The 24,854-nt window shown below is 43.5% G+C and overlaps 1 protein-coding gene across 1 annotated transcript in view; it reads right to left on the bottom strand.

Moving 5' to 3' along the window:
* Positions 1 to 24,854, bottom strand: part of ARSB (arylsulfatase B) — a 122,954-nt gene that overhangs the window by 2,903 nt on the left and 95,197 nt on the right. Inside the window, exon 7 of the mRNA XM_012721763.1 lies at positions 626 to 748. Within this exon, the coding sequence (XP_012577217.1) occupies positions 626 to 748 (123 nt within the window). The remainder of the gene's footprint in view (positions 1 to 625; positions 749 to 24,854) is intronic.

Below are 24,854 nucleotides of genomic sequence, written 5' to 3'. Positions count from 1 at the left end.
AATGCACATGTGTGAGTGTGTGTGTGTGTGTGTGTGTGTGTGTGTGTGAGAGAGAGAGAGAGAGAGAGAGAGAGAGAGAGAGAGAAAGAGAGATGTGAGAAGTTGTGAATGACTTTGGGGAGGGTGCTACTGGCATTTAGTGGTCAGGGGCCAGGGATGCTAAAATGTCTTGCACTACATGGGGCAGCCCAAACACTGGATTGTCTTGCCACAAATGTCCTTATTATAAACATCCCTCAATTGTACCACAGCCTTAATCACCATACCACATATTTTAAGAGTATTTAAAAGGTGTCACCTTTAGAGAACATGATTAGGAAAAGCGACCTCCTCCCCCGGCTATACTGGTGGTTCAGGATGTACCTTTCAGAGCTTCTCCTTGCTAATCAGGTGTGTGGGTTTGATCGCCACTCACATCTGAAATCCCTATTTTCCAAGAAACATTAAAGTGTTTACCTGTTCCTCAGATAACTCTCTTTTTTAAAAGTTTTAATTTTTTGTCAGGACTAATAGATCACACCATTCTTCCTCATTTAGTTGACTCCTGAGATATGTTATAAAAGGTGGTTGCTGTTTTGGTACAAATTTCCATGATCTTCTGGGGGAGAAATGCTCTGAGTTCTACCTGGGAAACCTGTGAGGAGTTTCCAGTTTTTGTGTCTTATTGCAGCATGGACAGACGTGTTGAAGGCTGAATATTCTGGAAGAGAAGAATTATCCTTTGCTGGAGCCATGCTGTTCCCGGAACCTAGGAAGAAACAGTTTGGAAGAATTAGATCACTGTTATTGGAATGTGTCGTTATAAATCAACATTTTATATCCTTCCTGCAGAACAGTAGCTTTTATTCAATGGTGGAGTGTAAATGTGTATTCTGCCACAGAAATGAATCTTCCATTAAATATAAACAGAAAGCTATAGTTATATTAAATGTCAGTCATAAACCACCAGAAATATAAAGGAAATCCCAAAGAGATTAGAACACTAATTCATCCCTAAAATCACTGTGTTCTGCCAACGTGCAGCTGGCCATATGTGGAGCAGTGTTCTGGTACAGCAGAGTGGGGGTTTTGTTTTTGCTGTAAAATGATGGATTTAAGTAAATACATTTTCTGTGTATGCTTATACCTATGTAGATAATGTAATAAATTAAATATACATTTAATGGAGTCTATCACAAGTTATGAGAGTTCAAGCATGCCATGATAAATAGTATGTATATTTATTTTTATTTAACCATACTTGCAAGGTTTAAAAGTGAGAAATGTGCAGTTAACTCTTAAGTCAGATTAACTATGGGTTATCAAGTCAATTTGGGATTCAAACTTGGAAGACAAGTTACTTGAAAACACGGATGGCACTGATATATCATCTTGTGGTCTTAGATGAATCGATCGCAAAGCTTCTTTTACTGATGTAATTAACATACGACATTAAATCCTCTTCAGTGCACAACATAATGATTGTATGTTTTTGTATCTATTGTGAAACCCATCACCATTAACAGCCATCACCATACAAAATTACAAAGTTTTTTTCTTGTAATGAGAACTTTTAAGATCTACTCTTAATAACTTTCAGATATGCCATACAGTTTTATTAACTATAGATCATGAAATTTTTGAGGGGAACAATTAATAATATTTGCCTTCTCATTCCTTTCAGTGTTTGGAAATAGAGAAGGATGCCAGACAGATGGAGCCAAAAATACTGCTTTTGTTGCTGATAAAGTTGACTGGAGAGAACATAGCTTCAGATCCGTGTAGCAGGGCACTGTCCATAACTGACCCTTGACTTAGACAGCCTTAATCACTCATATCTTTCTGGACACCCAGTGGGCTCCCACAGAGCACTGGGCCCAGAGAAGACCAGTGTTTTCTCAGATCTTGGCAACAGGCTGACTTCAAAACCAGACCAGAGGTCTGAGTTGAGGATGCTCAGTTCCTTTTTTTGGGTAACTCTTTCCTTTGCCTGCTGTGGTAAAGAATAAATAGGTGTAAATAGAGGCTGGAGTTCCATGCTAGGTGCAAACCTGGATGGGTTTGTGGAGGCAGGATACAGAGGTTCTGCCACCTCACTCTTTTATATATATATGTTTATTTTTACATAATTTTGTGCCTTTTTCCATCTCAGTTGTAATCCCCGTGGGCTTCCCATCACTAAATCACCCATGTGCCATCACCATAGTCCAGTGCACTTCTCTCCCCCCACTATTTTTGATCCCATTCCCCACTCCACCCCCACAAAATGTCTCTGGTATATAGCTGTTCATCATTATCATTATTTTCTCGACTTTTCCGTTATACTCCTGCTATGAGAGAAACCGTCTGGTATTTTACCCTATCTTTCTGACTTATTTCACCAAGCATGATATTTTTCAGTTCCATCCATGTTGCTGCAAAAGACATGTGTTTCTTTTTTTTTTGGTTGCTGAGTAATATTCCATTGTGTATATGTACCACATCTTTTTAATCCAATCATCCATTTTTAGACATTTGGGCTGTTCCCATGTCTTTCCTATTGTAAATAAAGCAGCAATAAACATGGGGGTGCAAGTGTCTTTTTGAATCAGTGTTTTTGTGTCTTTTGTGTAGATACATAGGAGTGGAATTGCTGGGTCGTAGGGAAGCTCCATGTTTAGCAGTTTGAGGAACCTCCAAACAGTTTTCCATAGTGGTTGTACTAGTTTGCATTCCCACCAGCAGTGCAGGAGAGTTCCTTTTTCTCCACATCCTTGCCAACATTTGTTGTTGCTAGTTGTTTGAAGATGTGCCATTCTCACTTATTGTTTAGGTGTGAGTCCACCACCTCAATCTTAACTGTGTTCCTCACTCATACACCCAACCAACTTTATTAACTTCCCAAATCCGGTGACAGCAGTCCCACTGGCTACACTGTCACAGCGCCACCCCATCTGTGGCCATGCTGCTACCAAGGACTTTGAGAGCACCCTCCTCTCCACCAGAGGATCTCCTACGCTGCTCGGATTCAGTGCAGCAAGCTCTGTCAGTGGTGGAAAAGGTGACTGTCCCAGTCTTTGGTCTGCTTTGTGGAAGTGACCCTGGAGAGTAATCCTGGATACTGAGCCAATAAACATCAGTGACTTCAGACCGTTAGTCTTACCATCTATGAACCAACACATCATTAGTGCCAAAGAGGAAATCCTTTTCACTTCTTGCTTTTCTGTGTGCTTGGAAAATGTGGCTCAAGAACAAATGGATGCTTCTAGGGATAGAGGTACATGAGAACATCTATCTTAGAAAGTACGTTTCTTAATATACAGATTGGTAAAACTTTGGTCCATCATAATTCCCTCCTCACATATCTATATGAAGGCCACGTTTTAATACTAAGGAATGTTAGATAAATTAAGTATGTTTTGTGAACATAAACGTAAAAGGACATTTAGCTAGCTCAGCTATACTTTTATTAATACACATTTTTTCTTTAAACAAAGTGCATATTTATATACAATTTTTAAAAAAGATTTGTTTATTTATGCATACAGAACTGGGGCACAGGCAAGAGGATTCCCTAGAGAGAGTGTGGAGCACAGGCAGATTGATAAAGTACACTGCTGAGGGGAGCAGCCAGCAGATCACAAGTCTGCTGAGCCATGTGGGTCACCTCCCTGGCAAGGGATCGAGCTGGTGCCGAAGCGGCTAGCTTGGTAGTGCTGCACTTTAACCAGCTGCACCACCAGGGAGGGCCTTATATACATTCTTCTAAAATAAAATACCTAAACAATAAAGAAGTCTAGGACTAAATGATGAAAGATGCTGCTATCTAAATTATTTTTCATTTTGAGAAGTTAAGCAAGGAGAAAATTAAAAAGAATAATCTAACTAACACCCTGTGAGCCATCACCCCTAATGATATTAATATTCTGTTACATTTGCTACTCTTTTAAGTAAAAGAAATAGGACAATGAAGGTGGCATGTCAGCCTCCTTTGTCCCCATATTCAGTGTCAGTCCCTTATCCACTCCCCAAGGCTGCTGCTGTCACCATCTCAGTGTCCAGACAATCATGAAAAATAGGTAACATAGTCAATAATAGTGGTAGTTTTATACTTTGGAAATGCTTATGTGTGTTGTGCTATGCATATTCCGTAACTTGCCTTTTCATCCACAAAAGCATTTTTAGAGTTCTGTGACATATAGAGCTATTCACATTTTCAAGTTCTCTTTTTGTGAGTTATTATAAATTATGTTTTACTGGAAGTTTGGCTAGTTCTTTTATTTTTTTTGTATTTTTACTTTTTACCATAATGTGTATATATTCCTTAAAACTATTTAACATTTCCTTATATAAACACTACATATTTATTTATACATTCTCCCATTTGGACATTAGGTTGTTTTAGTTTTTTCTTGTTTTGCTGTTATAAGCTATCTTGCAGTGAACACTGCTGTCCACATCTCCTTCTGCACACCTGGAATAGTTTCTTTTGGATGTGTGTCTGGAAGTGGAACTGTCCAGTTGCAAATTGCACACATTTCCAACTTTGGAACGCATTCTAAATGGCACTGCTACTGATAATGTCCTATTTCTCCATATCATATATTTGATAACTATCTAAAATTTTAGAGAATCTTCATCTTTTTCTTTAGTCATTCACTCAGCAAGAGTATCTTTCTTTTGGGCCCTCCCTGGTGGCGAAGCGGGTTAAAGCACAGCACTAAGAAGCTAAAGCCACTTCCGCATGAGTTCGATCCCCACCTGCCCCTGAGGAGATCCACATGGTGTGGCAGACCTCTCCTGACCCGCCCACTGCTCCCGTCAGCAGTGTGCTTCCTGTACACTGCCTGTAGAGGAAGTACACTGCTGCCTGTTCTGTTCCCCTCTCTGTCTCTGGTGAATCCTCTCACCCTCCACATCTCTGGCCTATACCCCAGTTCTGTACAAATAAATAAATAAATCTTAAAAAAAAAAGAATATCTTTCTTATCTTTCTTTTTCTGTGTCAAAGTGTTGATTTAAAAAATTTAAAAATCACACCAATAGAGAAAAACATAGAAATCACATCATAGCTTGAAGAATGAGCTCTCTCCTCTAAATGTCAGTCAGCTTGAGAATCAAAAATTACTTGGACTTCGGAAACCCAAATTGATAGCTGCCAATTGCTATCTTCTCTTGAAGGTAACTATTATCTGGACCTTACACAGCAGAGATAATTTCTGCCTGCTTCTGAACATTTGATGATGGAAATCGTACAGCATGGAAATTCTTATTTCTGACTCTCCTTCGTATTTCCCTGTGTGGGTAGGAAATAGTGGTAATAATGTGACTGTGGAGCTAGGCATACTTTCTCTGGAGCACTAATATGAACTTGAGGTACACTACATTCAGGAGCTAAAGTGATCTATATGGAGGGAGACTAGAGGCACACACTGATTTGAGCATCGTCTTCAATGCAGTGACCATTGAACCCTAGAAATGGATTAGCTGTCTGGAGAATGAAGTGAGAGGAAGGGAGAAGATCAGAGACAGAGTACCAAGTGCCAAAGGAAAATTGTTAGCAAATGAGGCAGAGAAGAAGAAAATAATATGAAAAATAAAACCAGTTAAACAGAAATGCACAGAAGTTAAAAGAGCAGGTTTCAGACTGTGATGCTGAAGTTACAAATATTCCATCCATCAGCTTGATGGATGAGAAAAGGGCATTGGGTTCTTTTAACCTCTGAACAGAATCTAGGGAATTCAGAGAGAAGAATAAACAAACAAATCTTCCTTTTCTTTGTGAACTAAAGCAACCTATCCGATAATAAAGCTTTCTGGCTAGACAGAAATACTCAGTTTGTATGATGGGTTAGTCATATGTGTTGGTTTTGGATGTGAAAAGAAGATTAAGTAGAAAATTTTAGGGTAAATAAAATAACTAGCTTATATAATATGTAGTAAGATTCTAGAGCTTTTTATCTGAGCAATGCTGGAAATATGAAAGAGTTCTAGTTTGTAGAAGATGCTAAACAGTGATTTTAGTAGGCAACTACACTCTCAAGAGCTAGAGGGGCCCAGAAACACCTGGGGAGTTGTCTCTAGATGTGATGGTGAGTTATTTGTTACAAGGGGGGAGGTGGGGGGAGGGGAATCCAGATTTCACATCTCCATTTCAGTTAGTGCCTGTCAACCCTTAATTAAGAATGTGTAGTATATGACAGAAATGTACTGCCTTCTCATTTTTTTTTTAAGATTCATTTAGTTATGCATACAGAACTAGGGTACAGTCCAGAGGTGCAGGGGCAGTGAAAGGATTCACCAGAGACAGAGTGGGGAGCAGGACAGGCCAACCAACAAAGTACACTACTGAGGGTAGTAGTGGGCAGGTCAGGAGAGGTCTGACGCACCATGTGGGTCACCTCCGGGGTGGGGCTCAAACTCATGCTGAAGTGGCTTTAGCTTCTTAGTGCTGTGCTTTAACCTGCTGTGCCACCAGAGAGTGCCCTCCTTAATGTTATTTGAAGAAAGTATCTGTGACTAAAATACTCTGAAATACGCTGATTTGTGACAGGTGATGGAGTCACCAAGGGAAGGACTGGGATACCTGGGACAATTCTGATGTTCAAGAAAGGCAACGTTGTGGTCTTCTGTCTCCACTATTTTTTCTGAGCATGGGATTTATGTTTATTGTATATGAGCTGGAAAACACAAACACTTCTTGTTTAACATTATGAACAAGAAAATTAAAATTACCTGCAAATTTAAAAGCTGCCTGCATTACCATTTTGGTGAATCACCTTTGAAGCTTTTTAAATACACAAGGCTTAAATAAGATAAACATGTTAGCTGACTTGCAAATAAGAAAAGAAAGTTTGTAGAAAACAAAGTTTGCAGGCCTGGGGGGGATACTGCGCAGAGTGGGGAGAGTGTCCCATTCATCAGTGTAGGGGCAGTGGGGATGAGCTAGGTCTGGAAAGTTGTTCAAGTACAATGAGTTCGGTATGGCTTAAGAACAGAGTTTAGGAAGATTACCGTTGTAACCCTGAAGGAAAGTACTGCAGGGACGGTAATGAGGACATGGAGCGGGACTGTGTGATTGAAGTGATGTCTCTGACATTCCTGTCCCAGGAGAATATGGTGCACAGAAGTACAGAGTGTGCATTTTACAGCAAGCTTGCTTGAGTTCAAATCTCAACTCTGGCCCTCCCTGGTGATGCAACAGGTTAAAGTGCAGCACTGCAAGCGAGCTGCAGCTGCTTCAGTGAGAGTTCAATCTCCCACCCCAGAGGTGACCCACATGGCACAGCAGACCTCTCCTGACCTGCCTGCTGCTCCCCTCAGCAGTGTACTTTGTCTATCTGCCTGCTCTGCTCCTCACTCTGCCTCTGGTGAATCCTTTCACCACCCCTGCACCTCTGGCTGTACCCTAGTTCTATATGCATAAATAAAATAAATCTTAAAAAAAAAAATCTCAACTCGATCTTTAACCTGCCATGCGACTTTCAGTGTTAGCTGACCTCCCTAGAGGCCTATCTGTAAGATGAGGATAAAACCATGTATTTCACTGGATTGTTGTGAGACCTAACTGTGATGATACATTGAAACTGTTTATTGGCACTGAGCCTAGCATACAGTAAGTGACAATAATGTTATTACTAATAGATGTGTCATTCTGGACAACTTTCTTAGCACCCCCATGCCTCAGCTTACCAAGTATAAAAGTAGTATAATAATAAGGAAGATAAGGCACATATACTGCTTACCATAGTATCTGGTATATTGCAAGAGTATTATCATTAAAAAGAATAAGTTAATATTTCAAAGCACTTACTACATGCTACAAACATCATGTTGAGTGTTCTATGTGTGTTGACTCATTTGATCCTTGGGACAGTTCTATGAAATAGGCAATAATGTCTGACATTATTTGGCACCAAATGCCAGCTATTACTGGAACAATACAGATTGTTTCTTTTACTTTCTTTTAAACTCAAGACCTTACAACGAGTAGAAAAAATAGACATAGGTCATTATCATATTAGAATAAACAAAAAACAAAACCACTTCTCTGGTCTGGGTTTGAAGCACTTGGATCTGTTCCTCCGTTCATGTTCCAGAGTTGAAACAGGGTTAGGGGGCAAAAGACATTAGTGGTGGAAGCTTTAATTTGCTACTTTAGTATTTTAGACCCTTTTCTGCCTACTGATAGCCTGTCATGCATTTCCACTGAGTTCTTTTTATTTTTTATCTCTTTTATAATTTATAAAGATTAATTTTAAATTCTATTCTATATCCGATGACCCGTTTCATCCTTCCTGGAGTCTGCTGCCACCTCCATACTTCAGTGGCATGTCCATATTTACTTACAGCAAAACTTACTTTAGTTAATTGGGGAGAAAAACAGCCCTTCAGATACGTGGTTATCAAAGTATTTTCTAATACGGAATCCCATAACTATGTTTATTAATGAACAGGCAAGGCTAAGGTTTATTTAACACATTACCTACACTCTTTGTGCTTAAGTTAAAAGTCCTTGAAAATATATCATTTGTTAGTTTATTATGTGAGTAAAATGCACTTCTGAAATGAACAGTTTCTGTAAATTAACATTTGATTGGTTGATCATTTCTTCATGGTTCAATCCAAGAAAAGCTCAAAGACTCTCCCACTCAAAGAGAAGTTCAAGACACTAACATCCTCACTGTGTAGCTAGCTGGAGCCCCACTGCCCAAGCCTGTATCTCCCCCAGATCATAGCACACTCAGGCTGCATCTGGAGGGACATGCTTCGGGTACATATGGATCGAATCTCCAGTGCAATTGTGGTTTTACATGTCCTGAAAACTGCAGGCTGAGGCCATGGCTGCCTCTCATCTCACTGTGTGTGGTAAGGACTTAAATGCCCAAATGCAAATGTGCTCATTGTTGTCTTGATTCTTGTTTTTAAAAATTATTCTGCATTGAAAAATAGAAATTTTTCCCTAAAAATAATTCTTGACAAAAACACTGGCTAGAAACCCCACATAATGAGCTGGTGATCCAATGACCTTTGTTTAATTTTTCAGAGATGAAAAAGCACCAAAAAGTCTTAAGTATGGCACTCCCACCTTAAAAGCTGGGGCTTACAGAACTGTTAGGAATTCAGAAACAGGTCCTGTGCCACTACTCTAGTTCTCAAAATAATCAGAAAAGCCACTATTTATTTTAGGAACCTTTAGGATAATCCTTTTATCTTATTTAGTCACTTAACCATGCTGAATTCCTTTCCCTTCTATGTAAAATGAGGTTAAAAATAATGTCTGCCTCATAAGATGACTGTGAGGATGAAATGCAATCCTTTGGGCTATGAGTGTTCTCTGTACCTTAAGGATAAGAATCCCAGCTACAGATCTTTTAAATTCCCACAGCATTTGCCATAGAACTGGGCACACAAAACTAACTGACTCATCAATTGAAATAAACATTTCTTCAATTTAGGTTGAATCTATGGCTTTTGATGGAGAGTCATCAAAATCAAGGTGTGACCATCTGCCCCACTTGACAGTAACTGTGAGATGTGAACTAGTTATGGAACATGGTATTATCACAAAATAATGGGAAGAAGGGAGGGGAAAATGGGGAGTGTTAGTCAAAGGGCATAAGTTTTTAGTCACACAAGATGAGTAATTAGTAATTTTTAGTCTCCACACACCGTGAGCACAGAGCCCATAGTTAACAACACTGCACTGCAGATTTGACATGTGCTAAGGGAGTAGATATGTGCTAAGTGCTAAATGCTCTTTAACTCTCTCTCACTCACACACACAAATAATAAATAATAGAGGTGAGAGGAAACTTCTGGAGGTGTCAGATATGTTCATGGTTCAGATTGTGGACATGACCTCATGGATATATACTGCAAAACTCAGTGTATAGTGAGTGAAAGCTTCTCTGTGAGAAAATGATTGTCCATATTTGTAACACAAATTTCAAAGAGTCAAGAGCAGTACCTTACCAAAAGGCTTTGAAAATAAAGATGTATACATTAAAATATGTATAGCATTTTGTATGTCAATCATATCTGAATAAAGAGGTTTAAAAATGAATGAATATAGGAAGAAAACTGTGTGGGGGAAAAAAAATGTGGCAATACCACTAAATTCTAAACGTTAAACCAGAGGTGTGTCCAAAATTGTGAAAACAGAATGAAACAAAGCAGGAATTTCCAATCTGGTTCAACACTAGGATCACCTCACTGACCCCCATAATTAATTACCTTAGCATTTAACTCTGGCTCCCTGAGCCCATTGCAACTCAGTCCTGGCCTCTTGCTTGGCTTTGCCTACCCAGCATAGGCTGTCTAACTTTCAGAAACCGTCACCAACCTGAAATCACCATCCCCAGCAGTAAGTATCACTTACACTTACAATGGCCTTGATGTAACTCATCTCCAGACAAACTCTGTGCAGCTAAAAGCAGAGCTGTACAACCTCTACTGGGGTATCACTGGCAGTCCCCAGGACCCCTCAGTCTTCACTGACCCCAGGTAAATACCAGTGCCCCAGGGCACAATGCTGGAAGCACCAATATCCAATATCCATGCAGAGTCTGGAGTTGGGGGGGGGGTTGTGAGGGGAGGGTTGGGGGGTAGAGGAGGGGCCTAAGCAGCCAATGTAAGCTTTGGGGGATAGATAGTGAAGCTGGTTTGTGGATCCGTGCAGGTCTGCTGGTAGGCCCAGGGACGGGTAAAACAGAGAGGCCTGACCACCATTAAAAACTCCAAACTCATCTTGTCCCTTATTTCTGGATTTAAACCTGACTGCTTCAAATTTTCTGTTATAGCCACACTACTTATTTAGAGTCCTGTGTCTCCTTGGCCAAATCCTTACAACATGAAACAGGAGTGTTGGGGAAAATATGCCAGACACAGAGCTAATCAGAAAAATGTGAGGAGGAACACCACAGATGTTATTTATTACCTACAAGGGAAAAATCAAAATGCTCATAATTTTTATATATGCACTCCACATGACATAATTCAAATGAATCTAGGTTTATGATTTTCAGTTTACAAAGTCAGTTTCTCCAACACCTACTCATTCAACCCATATTTGATATTTTAAAAGTCTTAGTGAAAAAAGAGCTTTGATGTGGCTTGCTCAGCCTAGACAGAGTTCAAATGTTAATCATTATTGAATTGTGCAAATAAGTATTCAGAGAATGTGCCTATGTTGCAGGGGACTTCAACAGCTAGTATCTGACACTAGCTAGGAGAATCAACTGAGTAGCATAGACCCAACAACAGAGGAAACCACTCAACGATTCCTCATCTCCTGGGGAATCAAGTCACTGATATCTGAAATGGGCTGATGAGAAGTTTTCCCATAGTTTAGTTCAAATGGAATCTTGACTAGAATCTGATTTTACATTACTCATTCATTAATATATATGCCTATTAAATATATGTTATGTTGATCACTCTCAGGTCAGATACTATATCTTCAGAACGAATAAACAGGAGCCCAGCAGGTAATGATAAAATCATTTTGTTAAAACACTACAGATTCTAGAACAGTGGAATAAACACTTTGTTGACTGAATGAAAAAAAAAAAATGCACATACTAAGAGGCTGCTCCAAAGAGAGTCTGAGTGATGGGGACATGGCAGGACAGTGCTCCTGGGCCCTATAGGACAGGATGAACACGGAAAGTAAAGCATGACAAGGATGATGGGGTGGGGGTGGGTACCTCTCTTGAAATTTTCTTCTCCTTATGAGTTCCTCCTTTTTAGTCTCTAAACGAAAATACATGCAAAATGCTTACCACAATGCCTGGCACAAAGAAAATGCTCAATCATGGTTATTATTTCTGCCTGGCATTGCTTTTTAGCTTCTTTTGCTTTTTAATTCTCTATTCATCTCTTAAATAGCTTCATTCCCCAAGGTTTGATGCTTGGTGTCCCCGTGGGTAGGTCTTCGTTGATGTTCGTGCATCTCTCCACAAAGAACTTGGTTCTTTGTCTCTTCTTTGCTCTAGTTAAAGTGGTAGGAACATAGGACTGAGGAGACTAAGGAGCAGAGGAGGAAACCTTAGAGAGAAGCAACACCTGAAAGGCAGAGTAGAGGGGAAAAAGGAAATGTGTCTTAAGGAGAAAAGGTTCAATGTCAAAGATAGGGAAAGTATATGAAAACAGGGAAGGAGAGGACCAGATCTGGCAAGTGGGATGTCACTGATGACTGCAGAGAGAGCAGTTTCGCTGGGCTTGTAACACATGATGCCCATCATAAATATGAACAAGGGGTCCAAAGAGCTTGTGATAACAAAAATAAGACAGAAGACTATTTTCTCTAGCCATCTTCCAATTAAAGTGATGACAATGATGGTGATTTCCAGCTCGGGCTTCACTGTCCTCCTCTTGTGTTTTACTCTTTTCCGACCCTGCCCCACACCAGGCTGGTCTCATGCACACTTAAGGTTATCCACTGAATCACGTAATTTTCAAGTAATTGGTATAGTCCCTTGGCAAACAGTTATAAATAGGTGCTGTGTGTGTGTATATATGTGTGTGTATATATATATGTGTGTGTGCACATATATATATGTATATATATGTATATGTGTGTGTGTGTATATATACATACACACACACATATGTATGAAGGGAAGCTAACCAAAGATATTCATCTTGGGCCTGTGATTAAGATGATGAGCATGAAGCAGGCTGAGTCTTCTGTTCTCTGGCTCCACATGAAAGAAGAAGAATACTCCCCACCCCCAACATGGCATTTTTGTGGAATCCCAACCACAGTGCCTCACAGTCCAAAATGTCTTGCCGAAGGTCATGCTCTTCCTGTGTCATACACTCCATATTCCAGGGCACAGGAAATATGTGTCTAGGCTCTGAGCACATTTTTGGATAAGGATGAAATGATGCTAATTTAATACTGCATTGGGAAAGGGGTGCTGCCCATAGACTCAGCCATGATGCTGTCAGGCCGGCAGCTTGGGGAAGCGCCCTTCCCACACCCACTACTCACTCTGGAGCAGCAGCAGCGACAATTACAGAGCAGAGAACCACGGCTGGCACGCTGCCAGAGACAGCCCTCCACAGCACTGCTGTCCACGGCCCAAACCCCAGCATGTTACACAAACCCTATAATCACTGAAATGAGGGCCACTAGGTGCTGCCTGCCAAAGGTAAAAAAGCAAACATTTGAGACAGCTCTTTCTGCCTACCCCATTTCTTGGCAGCAGCCCTGTTGAAAATAAGGATGTTTTATATTTTGAGACCATCAGGATTTCACATGAACCAGGATTCAGAACACAATCTCTTTCCAAGGAAAACTGAAAGCACAGGACAATAAGCAAAGATGGTGTCCCTGCTCTACAACTGATTAAGAGAAGAAGAAATGTTAAAGAGATGCCGCCCGGTCTTGAGAGCAGCCAGGGCTGCAGAGAGCACCGCCTGATTTCACAGAGGCTGATGTCAGTTTGGCAGTGTGACTATGTGGGCTGAACAGACAGACACCTTGGGGCCCCTGCAGCCTCTGGCTTCTGTCTGCAGTGCTGGTGTTAACGGTCACCTGCAGAATCCCAAAAGTGCCTCCTGAGAATGCTGGCTGTTAGGGACCCCCCCACGCTTACACAGTATCTCACGGAAAGAACAGAAACTGATGTTGTGGCGGCCATGCTGGTGTGGAGAGACAGAGTCACGTTGCTGTCTTCTTGAAGACTAATGGGACTTAGCTCCAGACATCACCACCCGCCTCTCTGTCCCCCTTAGACTAGGATTGGCTTGCTCTCATTAAGGGGCGATGTATTTAGCAAAATCCCACTTCTGAGACCTGCTTATGGAAAACCAAGTAGGATGGGGAGAAAGACAAGACAAAATTGAATTTTCCATCTGATTCAAATAAGACTGCTTAGATTTGGAGACAGACTAATTTGGAGATGGGAGGGACCTTAGAACGTAAGGGAAACACATCTTATTAGAGGTTGTAGCTCTGAAGTTCAGACAATCAAGCCCCGACCGAGCCAGGATAAATTCTGAAACTATGGTATTTGGTCTGATGCTCTCTCCTGGCTTCAGTATAGTTTGCCACTTGAAAAATCTTGGTAACATGGAAAACGTAAAAGACAGAACCCCCAGAGCAACTCAACAGGCGCTTCAACCCCTTTCTTGGGAAAAGGAGAGTTATAAATGGGAAAGTGGGAGTATCTGTAAATGATGGCAACCCCGGCCAAGTAGAAAGCTGCCTGCAGACTGCTGCAGAATCACCACCAAGTATTTTGCCCACAGATGTCCCTGTGAGGTTGGGTTTCCCAGCACAAACATGGCCCCCTTTGCTGACTAAGGCTTTGTACTTTAGAAGGAATCAGGTATTAGGAGAGCAATGTCAACAAGAAGGTTTTCAGCATTTAGTATATTGAAGAAACTGTGTAAGATGCCACAGAATTAAAAAAAAATCATTAATTATTTCAGGATGTGCCAGGTACTATTTTAGAAAACTCTACTCTAGATTGGAATTTGGGGGCTCCCTGGTGGTGCAAGAGGTTGAGTCTTAGCACTATGAAGCTCTCCACAGCCACTGCAGCATGAGTTTGATCCCCAGCAAGAGAGGTGACCCACATGGTACAGCGGACCTCTCCTGTCTCGCCCACTGCTCCCCTCAGGAGTGTATTTCAGTTGATCTGCCTATTCTGCTCCCCACTCTGTCTCTGGTGAATCCTCTTACTTCTCTACACCTCTGGCCTACACCCCAGTTCTTGTGTGCATAAATAAATAAATCTTTTTTAAAAAATTAGGATTAGAGGCCCTCCCTGGTGGCGCAGCGGGTTAAAGCACAGCACTGAGAATCTGAAGCCACTTCCGCATGAGTTCGATTCCCGCCTGCCGCCTGCCCCGGAGGAGACCACATGGCGAGCCAGACCTCTCCTGACCCGCCCGCTGCTCCCCTCAGCAGTGTACTTCGTCGATCTGCCTGTTCTGCTCCCCACTCTGTCTCTGGTGAAGCCTCTCGCCGTCCCTGAGCCTCTGGCCTGTACCCCAGTTCTGTATGAATAAATAAATAAATCTTAAAAAAAAAATTAGGATTAGTAGGATAAATGTTAGGATAAAAGGTAAATGGCAAATGTCAAGGGGGAGATAAGACACAATCTAAACAATTTAAGTGTCAACTGAGCACCTAGTACTTATGAATTATTGAGCAAAGGACTTTGTGGAATGTTACAGAACTCTACAGAAAGAAAGTTTTTTATGTTTGGTGAGGTATGAGAAGGCTTCCCAGAGAAGGTGAGACTGGTTCTGAGACACAGGAGCATCCAGGGAGGCAGAGGGCTAGGAAGAGGGAGCCCTGTGCGGAGGGGAACAGTCCGAGGTAAGAATTCACCGAGTCAGTTAGACTCTGGAGGACAGCTGTGCCCCTGGCCAGCTACAGTTCACTGCACAGGGGAAGTACGTTTGGAAAATGTAGGCTGAGGCAGTGCTCCCAATCTGCATATTCACCATGATCTGGTTACCAGGGTTCCCAGATGACTTGATTCTGTGAAACACCACAGTCAGGAGTAACCTGACTGGTCAAGGTGTAACTCTGCGTCCTGTACCAGAGCAGGAAGAAGCCACTCAACAGACCTGGAAGGGAAGTGGAAATAACCAGCAGGGCAGGGGAAAAAATGACTAGGAGACCTGGAATGGCATCATTGGAAGAAGAAACAGGGATGGAGATGTGGTTTCATGTCAGGTTCTGAGGGTGATGACATGGGCAGTTCACATGTAGATTTAGACAGGCTGATGGATTTACACCAATGCTTCCCTTCAATGTACTGGGCATAAAGTCTAAGCCCTGTAGCACAGCCCACAAGACCTGCACCATTTACTCCATCTCTCTCCTGGGATCACAATGGCATGTTTCGTGCCTCCCTGTGGTTAGGGGTGAGGCAGTGGAATCTGACCAGAGCAAGAGCCCAAGCCCCAGACCCAGAAAACCTCCTGCACCACAGCCATGCAAACAGGCAGCATGCCAGGCTTGGAAGCTCATGAAAAGTGACAGAGAGCCAAGATGCAAGGAGGGTTGGCCCCCAAAACACTGCCTGGATGAGCTGTCTATTGCTTGGGATACTCATTAAGCGAATGAGAAACGTCAATATTGTTTGGATTATGGCACAGTTTTGGTTTGCTCCAGCAGCCAACGTTATCCTCCAGCAGCCAATGTTATCTTCGTCTACCTGACTCCTGCTACACCATTCCCTGTAGGTCGTAGATTCAGGCTACTTGGGTTCCACAAGCTGTTCTTTGGACACACTAACTAAGCTCTCTCCCTTCATCTAAATGGCACCTCCCGGTTGCACTTCCTTTTGCTCTTTGCTCTTCCTTTTGCCTGGAGAGCTTTGTACTGACACATTTCTGCCAGCTAACTCCTTTCTCCAGGCCTCAGATTAAACGGTTGTCATAGGGCAGCCTATTTAGACCTCCCCAATGAAATTAGGTGAAACCCTGTTACTCTTTCATAATGTAAGTCTTTCAATTTGCAACGGTGCATTTCTTTCTTTAGTTAATGTGTCTCCTTGTAAAAGATACAGAAAAGCAGGAGTCCTGACTCTTTGTTCTTGTATACTGTCCATTCAGCACCTAATACTGTCTGATGAATATTATTGAACCAGTGAATGAGGTTTGACGCTTAGGTTGGAGTTAGACTCAAGAGTGACCTAAACAGGGGCAGAAGGAGAGGAGAGCAGAGAGCAGCAAGCTGAGACCCAACGGCGAAATAAACACTTGGGTGAAGCACTGACACTGAAATTCACACCTCCAGCAAGGGTCATGAGTGAAAGGTAAAGCTTAGAGGAAAGATACTAGATTAACCGAGAACGAAGAATGTTAGGGCTCCCAAGGGGACTTACACATTATGAACCCTGGTATGAGAGTTCATTATGAACTTGGTATAAGGGGGGCATGGAAGTCAGACTCCCTAACACAGCCAGCTGCTGTCCAAGCGGCAGTACCGGCCAGGTCTCTGTATGAGGCCATACTAAAACGGTCTGAACTCCTGTTTGCACTGGTAGCTGAGAGGGAATATAATTTTTATCTGTGCCCGGGGTAAACCTGATAGACCGAAGGGGCCTCTCATGAAGTTCTGGGGATGGATTTAAAATGAACTGCTAGCGGCCCTCCCTGGTGGCGCAGCGGGTTAAAGCACAGCACTGAGAATCTGAAGCCGCTTCCGCATGAGTTCGATTCCCGCCTGCCCCGGAGGTGACCACATGGCGAGGCAGACCTCTCCTGACCCGCCCGCTGCTCCCCTCAGCAGTGTACTTCGTCAATCTGCCTGTTCTGCTCCCCACTCTGTCTCTGGTGAAGCCTCTCACCGTCCCTGAGCCTCTGGCCTATACCCCAGTTCTGTATGAATAAATAAATCTTTAAAAAAAAATGTGGGGGACACAACCCATATTTAAAAAAAAAAAAATGAACTGCTAGCTCCTTAAATCTTAGTTCCAGGATCTTTTCTCCCAAATGGTCAGAGAGGACACGCTGTTGGCAAGGGCCTGACGGGCCATCCAGGTCCTTATTTGGTTGTGTTTGCGCTCCTGAGAGTGAAACACTTATCAAGAAGAGATAAAGAGCCTTCTACAGAGAAATAAGGGCAAAGCCTCTGGGGCCCTGAAAGAAGCACTTGCCCTCCCCCTGGGAGACTCAACCTGCCCTCCTGGGCAGCGTTTTCTTTCCCTATAATTCACACATGCTGCTTCTTTCTACACTGGCAACACCTCTTGTGTTAATACAATTAAACCACTGGTATTCTTTGAACACTCGAGACAGTGCCAGCAGCTCCCTGGGGAATCTTCAAAAAGTATTTGTTAATAAAAAGTTCTTTCCACATACATCCCTCTCCCCCTTGATCAGGAGCTAACTGCTGGCTGCTAGAGGTGCTGAAGCTGGGGCCTGGTACAGCAAGGTGCGTGTTGCAGTAAGAGTGCCATGGGGAGAGGAGCAAGTCCCTGGATGTGCACTGCCCTAGGGCCCATTCTGCTCCCACAAGCTCCACTGGAGGCAGAGTAACCAAGTTCCCAGCACTGACCGCACCAACTGGAGGGACTGTGTCAGCCATCTGATGCCTTGCTCATGGCTGCTCTCTCATTTCACCCTACTAAGATTCCTTCCAGAGGTCTAACCAATGTAATCTTTGTCAAACTGGGAATTCTCTCCCCATGGAATACAGTAATTTACTCATTATTTCAACACACCTTTATTAAGCATCTACCCTGTACCTGATGTCATACTGGTTTTCGTCCATTCAATGATTATTTATTGAGCACCTACTATGTGCTGGAAGCTGCTCCAATGCTATGGCCAGCAGGTCAGCAGCTCTGGTTTCAGTGAAGGGCCTTGTCATTGTTTCGGCACCCATATGCTTCCACCTGAAAGTACCTGGCAGTTTGTGAGTATCAGGTATAAAAAGTGTGCTGGAATGGCTCTACGATTCTCTAGCTACTAGTGTTTTGGGGATAAAAAAGAAATAACTTTTGGTTTCAAGGAGCCCACAGAATGTGTGTGTGTGTGTGTGGTGTGTGTGTGTGTGTGTCAAGTTAGACTCCTGCAAATAAAGGGACAAAAAGAGAAGAAAAGAGTTATCTCTCAGATTTAGTAATTGCTCATGCAGATATAAAGTAAAATATGAAAGGAAAAGTGTTTCACTCTAGCGCACACTGAATTTTTAACCAAAACTAGTTCATTCTTCTTTCCTTGCTTTGTCTCCCCCAAACCTAACACTAACCATAGATGTTTAAAGGACTTGGATCAATGTAATACAGTTTTCCTCTCTTGAGGAAGAAAGTGGAAGTTAAGTTAGAGAGGAAAGAAAGGAAGGTTGGAACTGCCTTATTTTCATGTGACACAGAAGTAATGGAACCCATGTGACTATTCTAACTTATCAAGCAGGGTGCCAAAGCCACTCAGAAAAAGGGTAGGAGTCAGAGGGATCAGTAGAAATCTCCTGACACAGCAGACAATTAATGCATTAAGACTAACAACCAAAGGCAGAAATGGAAGCTGTAATTACCCAAAGGCTTCCCTGAGTGGATCCTAGAGGAGAGACAGAGAGAAAAGGCTCCTGCTTTCACAGAACTGATGATGGCCAGTCAGGGCTAACCCTCGCGTCCCTCATGGGGCTGCCTGTTTCCAGCTCACTGTTCAGAGTGTCCCTGTTCAGAGGCAGCAGAAGTAATGGTACTTCTGTGTACTCTTCAGAGATTGGAACAACACTGCCAGGGATTCCATGTCCTCAGCGATCTATGCCAAGTCCCCATAAAGTCAAGGCTACTGAGGGCAAGAACTATACCTCGGGTACCTCGGGTTCCTTTTTTTTTTTTTAAAGATTTTATTTATTCATACAGAACTGGGGTACAGGCCAGAGATGCGGAGGGTCAGAGGATTCACCAGGGACAGAGTGGGGAGCAGAACAGGCAGATCGACAAAGTACACTGCTGAGGGGAGCAGCGGGTGGGTCAGGAGAGGTCTGCCTCGCCATGTGGTCACCTCCGGGGCAGGCGGGAATCGAACTCATGCGGAAGTGGTTTTAGCAGCCCACAGGCTGCTAATGTTACACCACTGGAAACTACATTTTAGTCAGTGACTTAATACTAGATATGAGATAAAGATTTATATGATTAGGAAAACAAAATGAAGTTAATAGTGAGAAAAAAATAGCTTTTTACTACTCTTCATTAATTTTATTTCCAATTATTTTCCTTCTATCCATCTCCCATCACAGATGAGGCTAATGTAAACTTTTTCTGTTTTTCTTGGTCGTAAGAACAATGTCTGAAAAATCCTGACTCTTCTAAGCATTGACACTTTTTTTCTGGTTCTATCTTATTTTAACTAGAAATATAAACTTGCAAGTGAGGGAATGATAATATGTGAGGATAAATATATTATGGTCAGCCAGCCTTTGTCCTCTGATAAGAAAAAGGCTCATTGATCTGCAATGCTCGCTTAAAACAAATTTAACATTTCTGATTATCAACTGACAAGCACTGCTGAGCGCCGTGGGCTCTGTTGCATGTTCACGCTGGACAGTATGCTGGCGCTGGTGTGCCCGACGGAGTGCTGAGCCCCGAAGTGCACTCTGGCATAACAGCTCCCCATTACTGGGAAACACAGCACAAAGAGCCTACATTCTGGCTATAAAGGACCTGCCACTTTTGAACTGTGCAGCCTGGGGCAAACTACTCAACACTTCTAAGACTTACTTTTCTTCTATGTAAAGTAGTAATAACACCACTACCTTCCCTCTTGTGGTTTCTGTGAGCATCAAGTGGACCAGTAAATGTGAGGTACTAAGACAGTGACTGGCATGGAAAAAAGGGGGGAATATGATGGCCTTTATTGCTATTGTTAATGTTGATACCAACTGGCCTCCTACTCTGGCCTTATCCTCCTCTCTACCTGCCTATTGTGTACCTGGAGAACTTAGAGGAGAAAGACACCCTGACCAGACCAACCTAACTGGAACCTCAGAAAAATAAGAAACAGTAACAGAGTCACAGTGACCCCCTGGCCCATGCAACAACTTTATCCTGGAAGCTGTTAATAAGCAAGATCATCTTCTGCATGCAACACACAGTATCAGGCAACATCATAGAGGTAAGAATTCCTTTCATGCTAACAGTTAATGCTTATTGAGATGGCCCCTTAAGAAGCTATCAGAAAGAAAATTTACGGTTTCTGAATTGGCCGTCCCCTGAATACATTACTGCTCAGGGTTTCCAGCCTCTTTTACCCATACAACTGGATTAAGAAAGATCGCTCGTAGGTGTGTGCAGCCACCTCATACTGCTGCCTCATGTTAAGTCCCCATCAGCCGCTCCTATCCTGCTCCTTGCACTTCCCAAGCACTGCATTCTCCCTGACATTCCAGCCGGTCAGGCTAGCCTCAGTATTCTCAGTGTCCGCTTTCGCCTGGATCCCAACTCAGTTGTCCACTGTGTTAATTGTCACCCACTGCCTTTAAGGCTTCTAGAATGTGATTATGTGGCTTTGGTAACTTTCTTAAGTCACCCAGCAGGAAGTCGAACATGGATAGGAAGCTAGACAAGACAGTTAACTCACACAGGCAGGCATCTCCAGAGACTCTACTGTTCCATCTAGGACTTTTCCAGCTGGCTCCCACCTGCCATGCTTCCGCTTCTACTCCTTGTCACTCCTAATTAGTCACTCTTTTTCTGCTTTCTTGCAACCATGTCTGTGGTCCATACAGGCAGAAAGTGAGGCCAATGATGAAGGGACGTGGTTGAGGACAATAAAGTGAGCACAGAGCATTCCATCCTAGAGTGTGGCAGAAGCTGGGTGGTGCTTTGGAAACCGGAAAGGATGGAAATGAGGCCAATGAAAATCTACTCTGGAAAACACTAAACTAATGAACCTCAGAGCATCCAGTCTGTGGAAGGAGATAATAGAAACATTTGAGAGATTAAATAATTCAGTGCCGAGCCCTTCACACTATGTGTTTCAACGGGCTGGTGGCCCCCAGACCCTATCAAATGACCCATCTTCGTCAGTTAGCTCCCAAATAGATTTACCTGCATGAAAGTGCCTTTCTTTTAAATGTGCCCACGCCAGCTCCTGCCTACACCGTGAGTGGAGGGCCTTCTTCCAAGAGCTGTTGTAGAAGGTAGTGGTACTTCACTGGAGAGGGCAAGTGTTTTGTTCCAGGAGTTCAGTCCTGTGTTCAGGACTTCAGGCTGCCCCCCACCCTTCCTGAACCAGGAGGAGGAGGTATGTCTTACTTTCATAGCCTTTTCGATGGGCTTGAGGAGCCCAAAAGGAAAGCCCTAAGCAGGATTTCCTCAGAGATGATCTTGAGTAAGAAAAAGAGACATTATAAAATGAACCCAAGCATCGAGGCGATTAACAAAATGACCTTATTTCTACTTTCTACAGGTTAAAAAAAATTCTTATAATGAAAAATTTTAAGCATACATAAAGGTAGACTGAAGAGCACATGGTCCCCCATCCCCAACCCCAACAATTTCCCACTTGTCGTCCATCCTCTTCTATGCTCTTCTCCCTTTCTCCCCAACATCATTTGAAATTAAATCATAATATATCATCCTTAATATTTCAGTACATATCTATAAAGACCAATGTTCTCTTCAAAAAACTATAATTGCAATATTGTTGTCACATTAATAGTGATTTAATGAGCTATTTTAAAATATTTTTAAAGACGAAAAATATTTCTTGAACATAAATGATAATTTCCTAACCACTTGACACATAATTGTTATGGTCTGAATGTTTATCCATCACCCTTCCCCACTCCTCTTCCCCCACCCCCACCTCCTCTATGTTGAAGTCCTAATCCCCAGGCATGATGGCTTTGCAGTAGGGTGGTGCATGAGCACATGAGGGTGGAGCCCTCATCATGGATTAGTCTCATAAAAGAGACTGCAGACAGCTCCTTCCTCCATGTGAGGACATAGTGAGAAGACTCTGGTTTATGAAGTAGAAAGAGGGTCCTCCCCAGATCAAAACTCTGTAGGCCCCTTGCCATAGGATGTCCACCTTCCACAACTGGAAGAAACAGATTTCTGTTGACTACAAGCTACTAGACTGTGGTATGTTGTTAGAGCAGCCCAAGCCGATTGCGGGATACCATGTTCCCATGCCCGATTCTCCACGGGTTTTTAAGACCCTTTACACAAGACCTGCATTAGCTCCTGGGAGACTGAAAAGATACCCTCCACATGCGTGTAGCTGGCCTGGGACAGCCCAGTCCACTCACAGGGCACATCCTGTACTGGGTGGAGTGAGGGTTATTTCATGTTGCAATTTACCTCACCAGCACAGAGAAGCACTCCCATTGAAGCATTTCCCTGATTTCCGGAGCCACAGGAGCTTCAGAAAGCCAAATACTTTTGAAGGCCACGAGGGACCCATCTCACTCCCAGCCTGCAGGGCAGCTGAGCAGTCAATGCTGGCTGATGCCAGTATTTACAGTGTCACTGGAGGGAGCCAGTATGGCCCTTGTGGGCCCCTCTGCTCGAGGCCAACATTTCTGTTGGATGTAGAGTGAGGGGGTAGCACCCCAAAAAGCATCAGTAAATACAATGCCACTTGGCCTGCTTTTGATTTTCTCAGCTAGTCAGAGCTTAAGTGTGAGTGAGTGTGAAGGTGTCCCTCTTGGTAACTGCAGTGCAGACGCATGTTCTCAGCGCTGTGCTGGGAGGATGCAGAGATGCATGGACAGATGCTCATGTCCGTGCCTTTGACACGGCTGGGAGCTGACAAATGTGCACGGGTAAGCCCATCGGAATGGGCTAGAGGTGCATCTGAATGCTAAGTGAGCACTGAGGAAGGAGGGGCCAGTGTTCAACTTTGCCAGGAAAGATGGTGGAGGTGATGCTGGCTTTCCTCCAAAGGTCTCATTGGCATGGATCTTAAATGATTAGGCAGATTTCACCAGGCAGAGAAGGCAATCAAGGGAGAAGGCACAGCTAAGGAAAGTGGGGAGCAGGAAAGCACAGGCATATTTGGGAGACAGGATGACGACAGACTTGATGAGCATGAGAGCAGTGGAAGAGGAAAGGGAGCCTTGCACTCAGCCTGCCTCTGGAGCAGGCAGCAGGGGCCCTGAGTGGCGCTGAGTAGCAAGACTCTGGTAGAGAGGTGGTCAGGCCTGTCTCTGGCCAGCGGGTCTGCCAGCACCTGGTATAGACCTTTCCGTACGTGTCGGGGGGGGGGGTACTTTCCTCAGTTACACCAAGGGCTGGTCCTTGGGGGAGTAAGGGAGCTGAGGAACAGACAGGGAGACTAAGTTTTCTGGAACGTGTTTGTGGAGAAGAGTAGGTGCTGTCAGGTGCTCACGCAGCACCCAGAGCTGGCAGCACTTGTTGCCCTTCAGTTGGAACTGGGAGAATCATGCTGCCATTCGGCTGTGGATGCCTCTGCCCGGGACCAGGCCTGTCACCAGCCAGGGGCAACTCTGGTGGTTTGGAACATGGCATCTGGCCACACTGGCTGTTGTGTTTTCACAAACCCTGTACTCCTGCTCTCACCATCACACCCTGGCAATCTGTTCTTTTGACTGGAGCCTGCCTGCCCTCCCCAGAGCAGCCTGTAGGCCTGGCTCTGAGCCCTGCCCTGTTGACACACTTCTTAAGCTATTTGGCCCTCTGGTTCTTGCTGTCATTGGGACTCCAGTCTCAGAGAAGTGGGGGCAGAAGGTGCAGACTCTATGCAGACCCACCTCTGAATCCTCCCTGTCAAACTTGATCTGGTAGCCCAGGTTGGTGAGCACCCCAATGGACCCCTTCATGTGACAGAGAAAAGCCCCACCTTCTGTCCCAGAAGAAAAGGAATCGTCTCTCAACATACTTAGCAAACTGCTCTCTTATCTGTATTCACTTCTCCAAGTTCCTGTCACCTACAGGCCTCACTGCTCGCTTCAGATCTCCAAACCCAGGCTAGTGTCTTTTCTTTAAGTGTTCAGAGTAGGAATGTCCAGGCTCACAGCCTACTACTCAGGGGAGCCTGGGCAGGAGGGGAGATTAGAATAGGCCTGATTAAATTTATACCCCAAACTAGCTCTCTAGCATCCCGAACCGCTAGTACAAGTCTTCAGGGGAGAGCTAAGTTGTGAGTGGACAGGTAGAAGAAGCAGCACAGTGAAATTCTTGCTTCTGAGTGGAAAAATGAAGCTGGTGCCTGGGAGTTATTGGGGAAGAGATTGGGTGGAGGAGTATTTGGAAACCTGCATTCCATGTCAGAAAGCATACCAGGTTCCTGCCAGCTGTCAGGTTGGCAGAGGGGCAGCTTTATGTCTACGCCTAATTTTCTGGGGATCACACTACACAGTTCTCATCCTAGACACCCACAGAGCTGCACCTGCATCACCAAACTGTAATTCACATCAAGTGGCTTTGGAGTTTTTTTTTTTTTTTT

The sequence above is a fragment of the Condylura cristata genome, unplaced genomic scaffold (genome assembly GCF_000260355.1).
Source record: "Condylura cristata isolate star-nosed mole 26May11 unplaced genomic scaffold, ConCri1.0 scaffold00007, whole genome shotgun sequence".
Lineage (NCBI taxonomy): Eukaryota > Metazoa > Chordata > Mammalia > Eulipotyphla > Talpidae > Condylura > Condylura cristata.
Note: the sequence above shows the minus strand (reverse complement) of the source record. Positions and strands in the feature narration are given on the sequence as shown.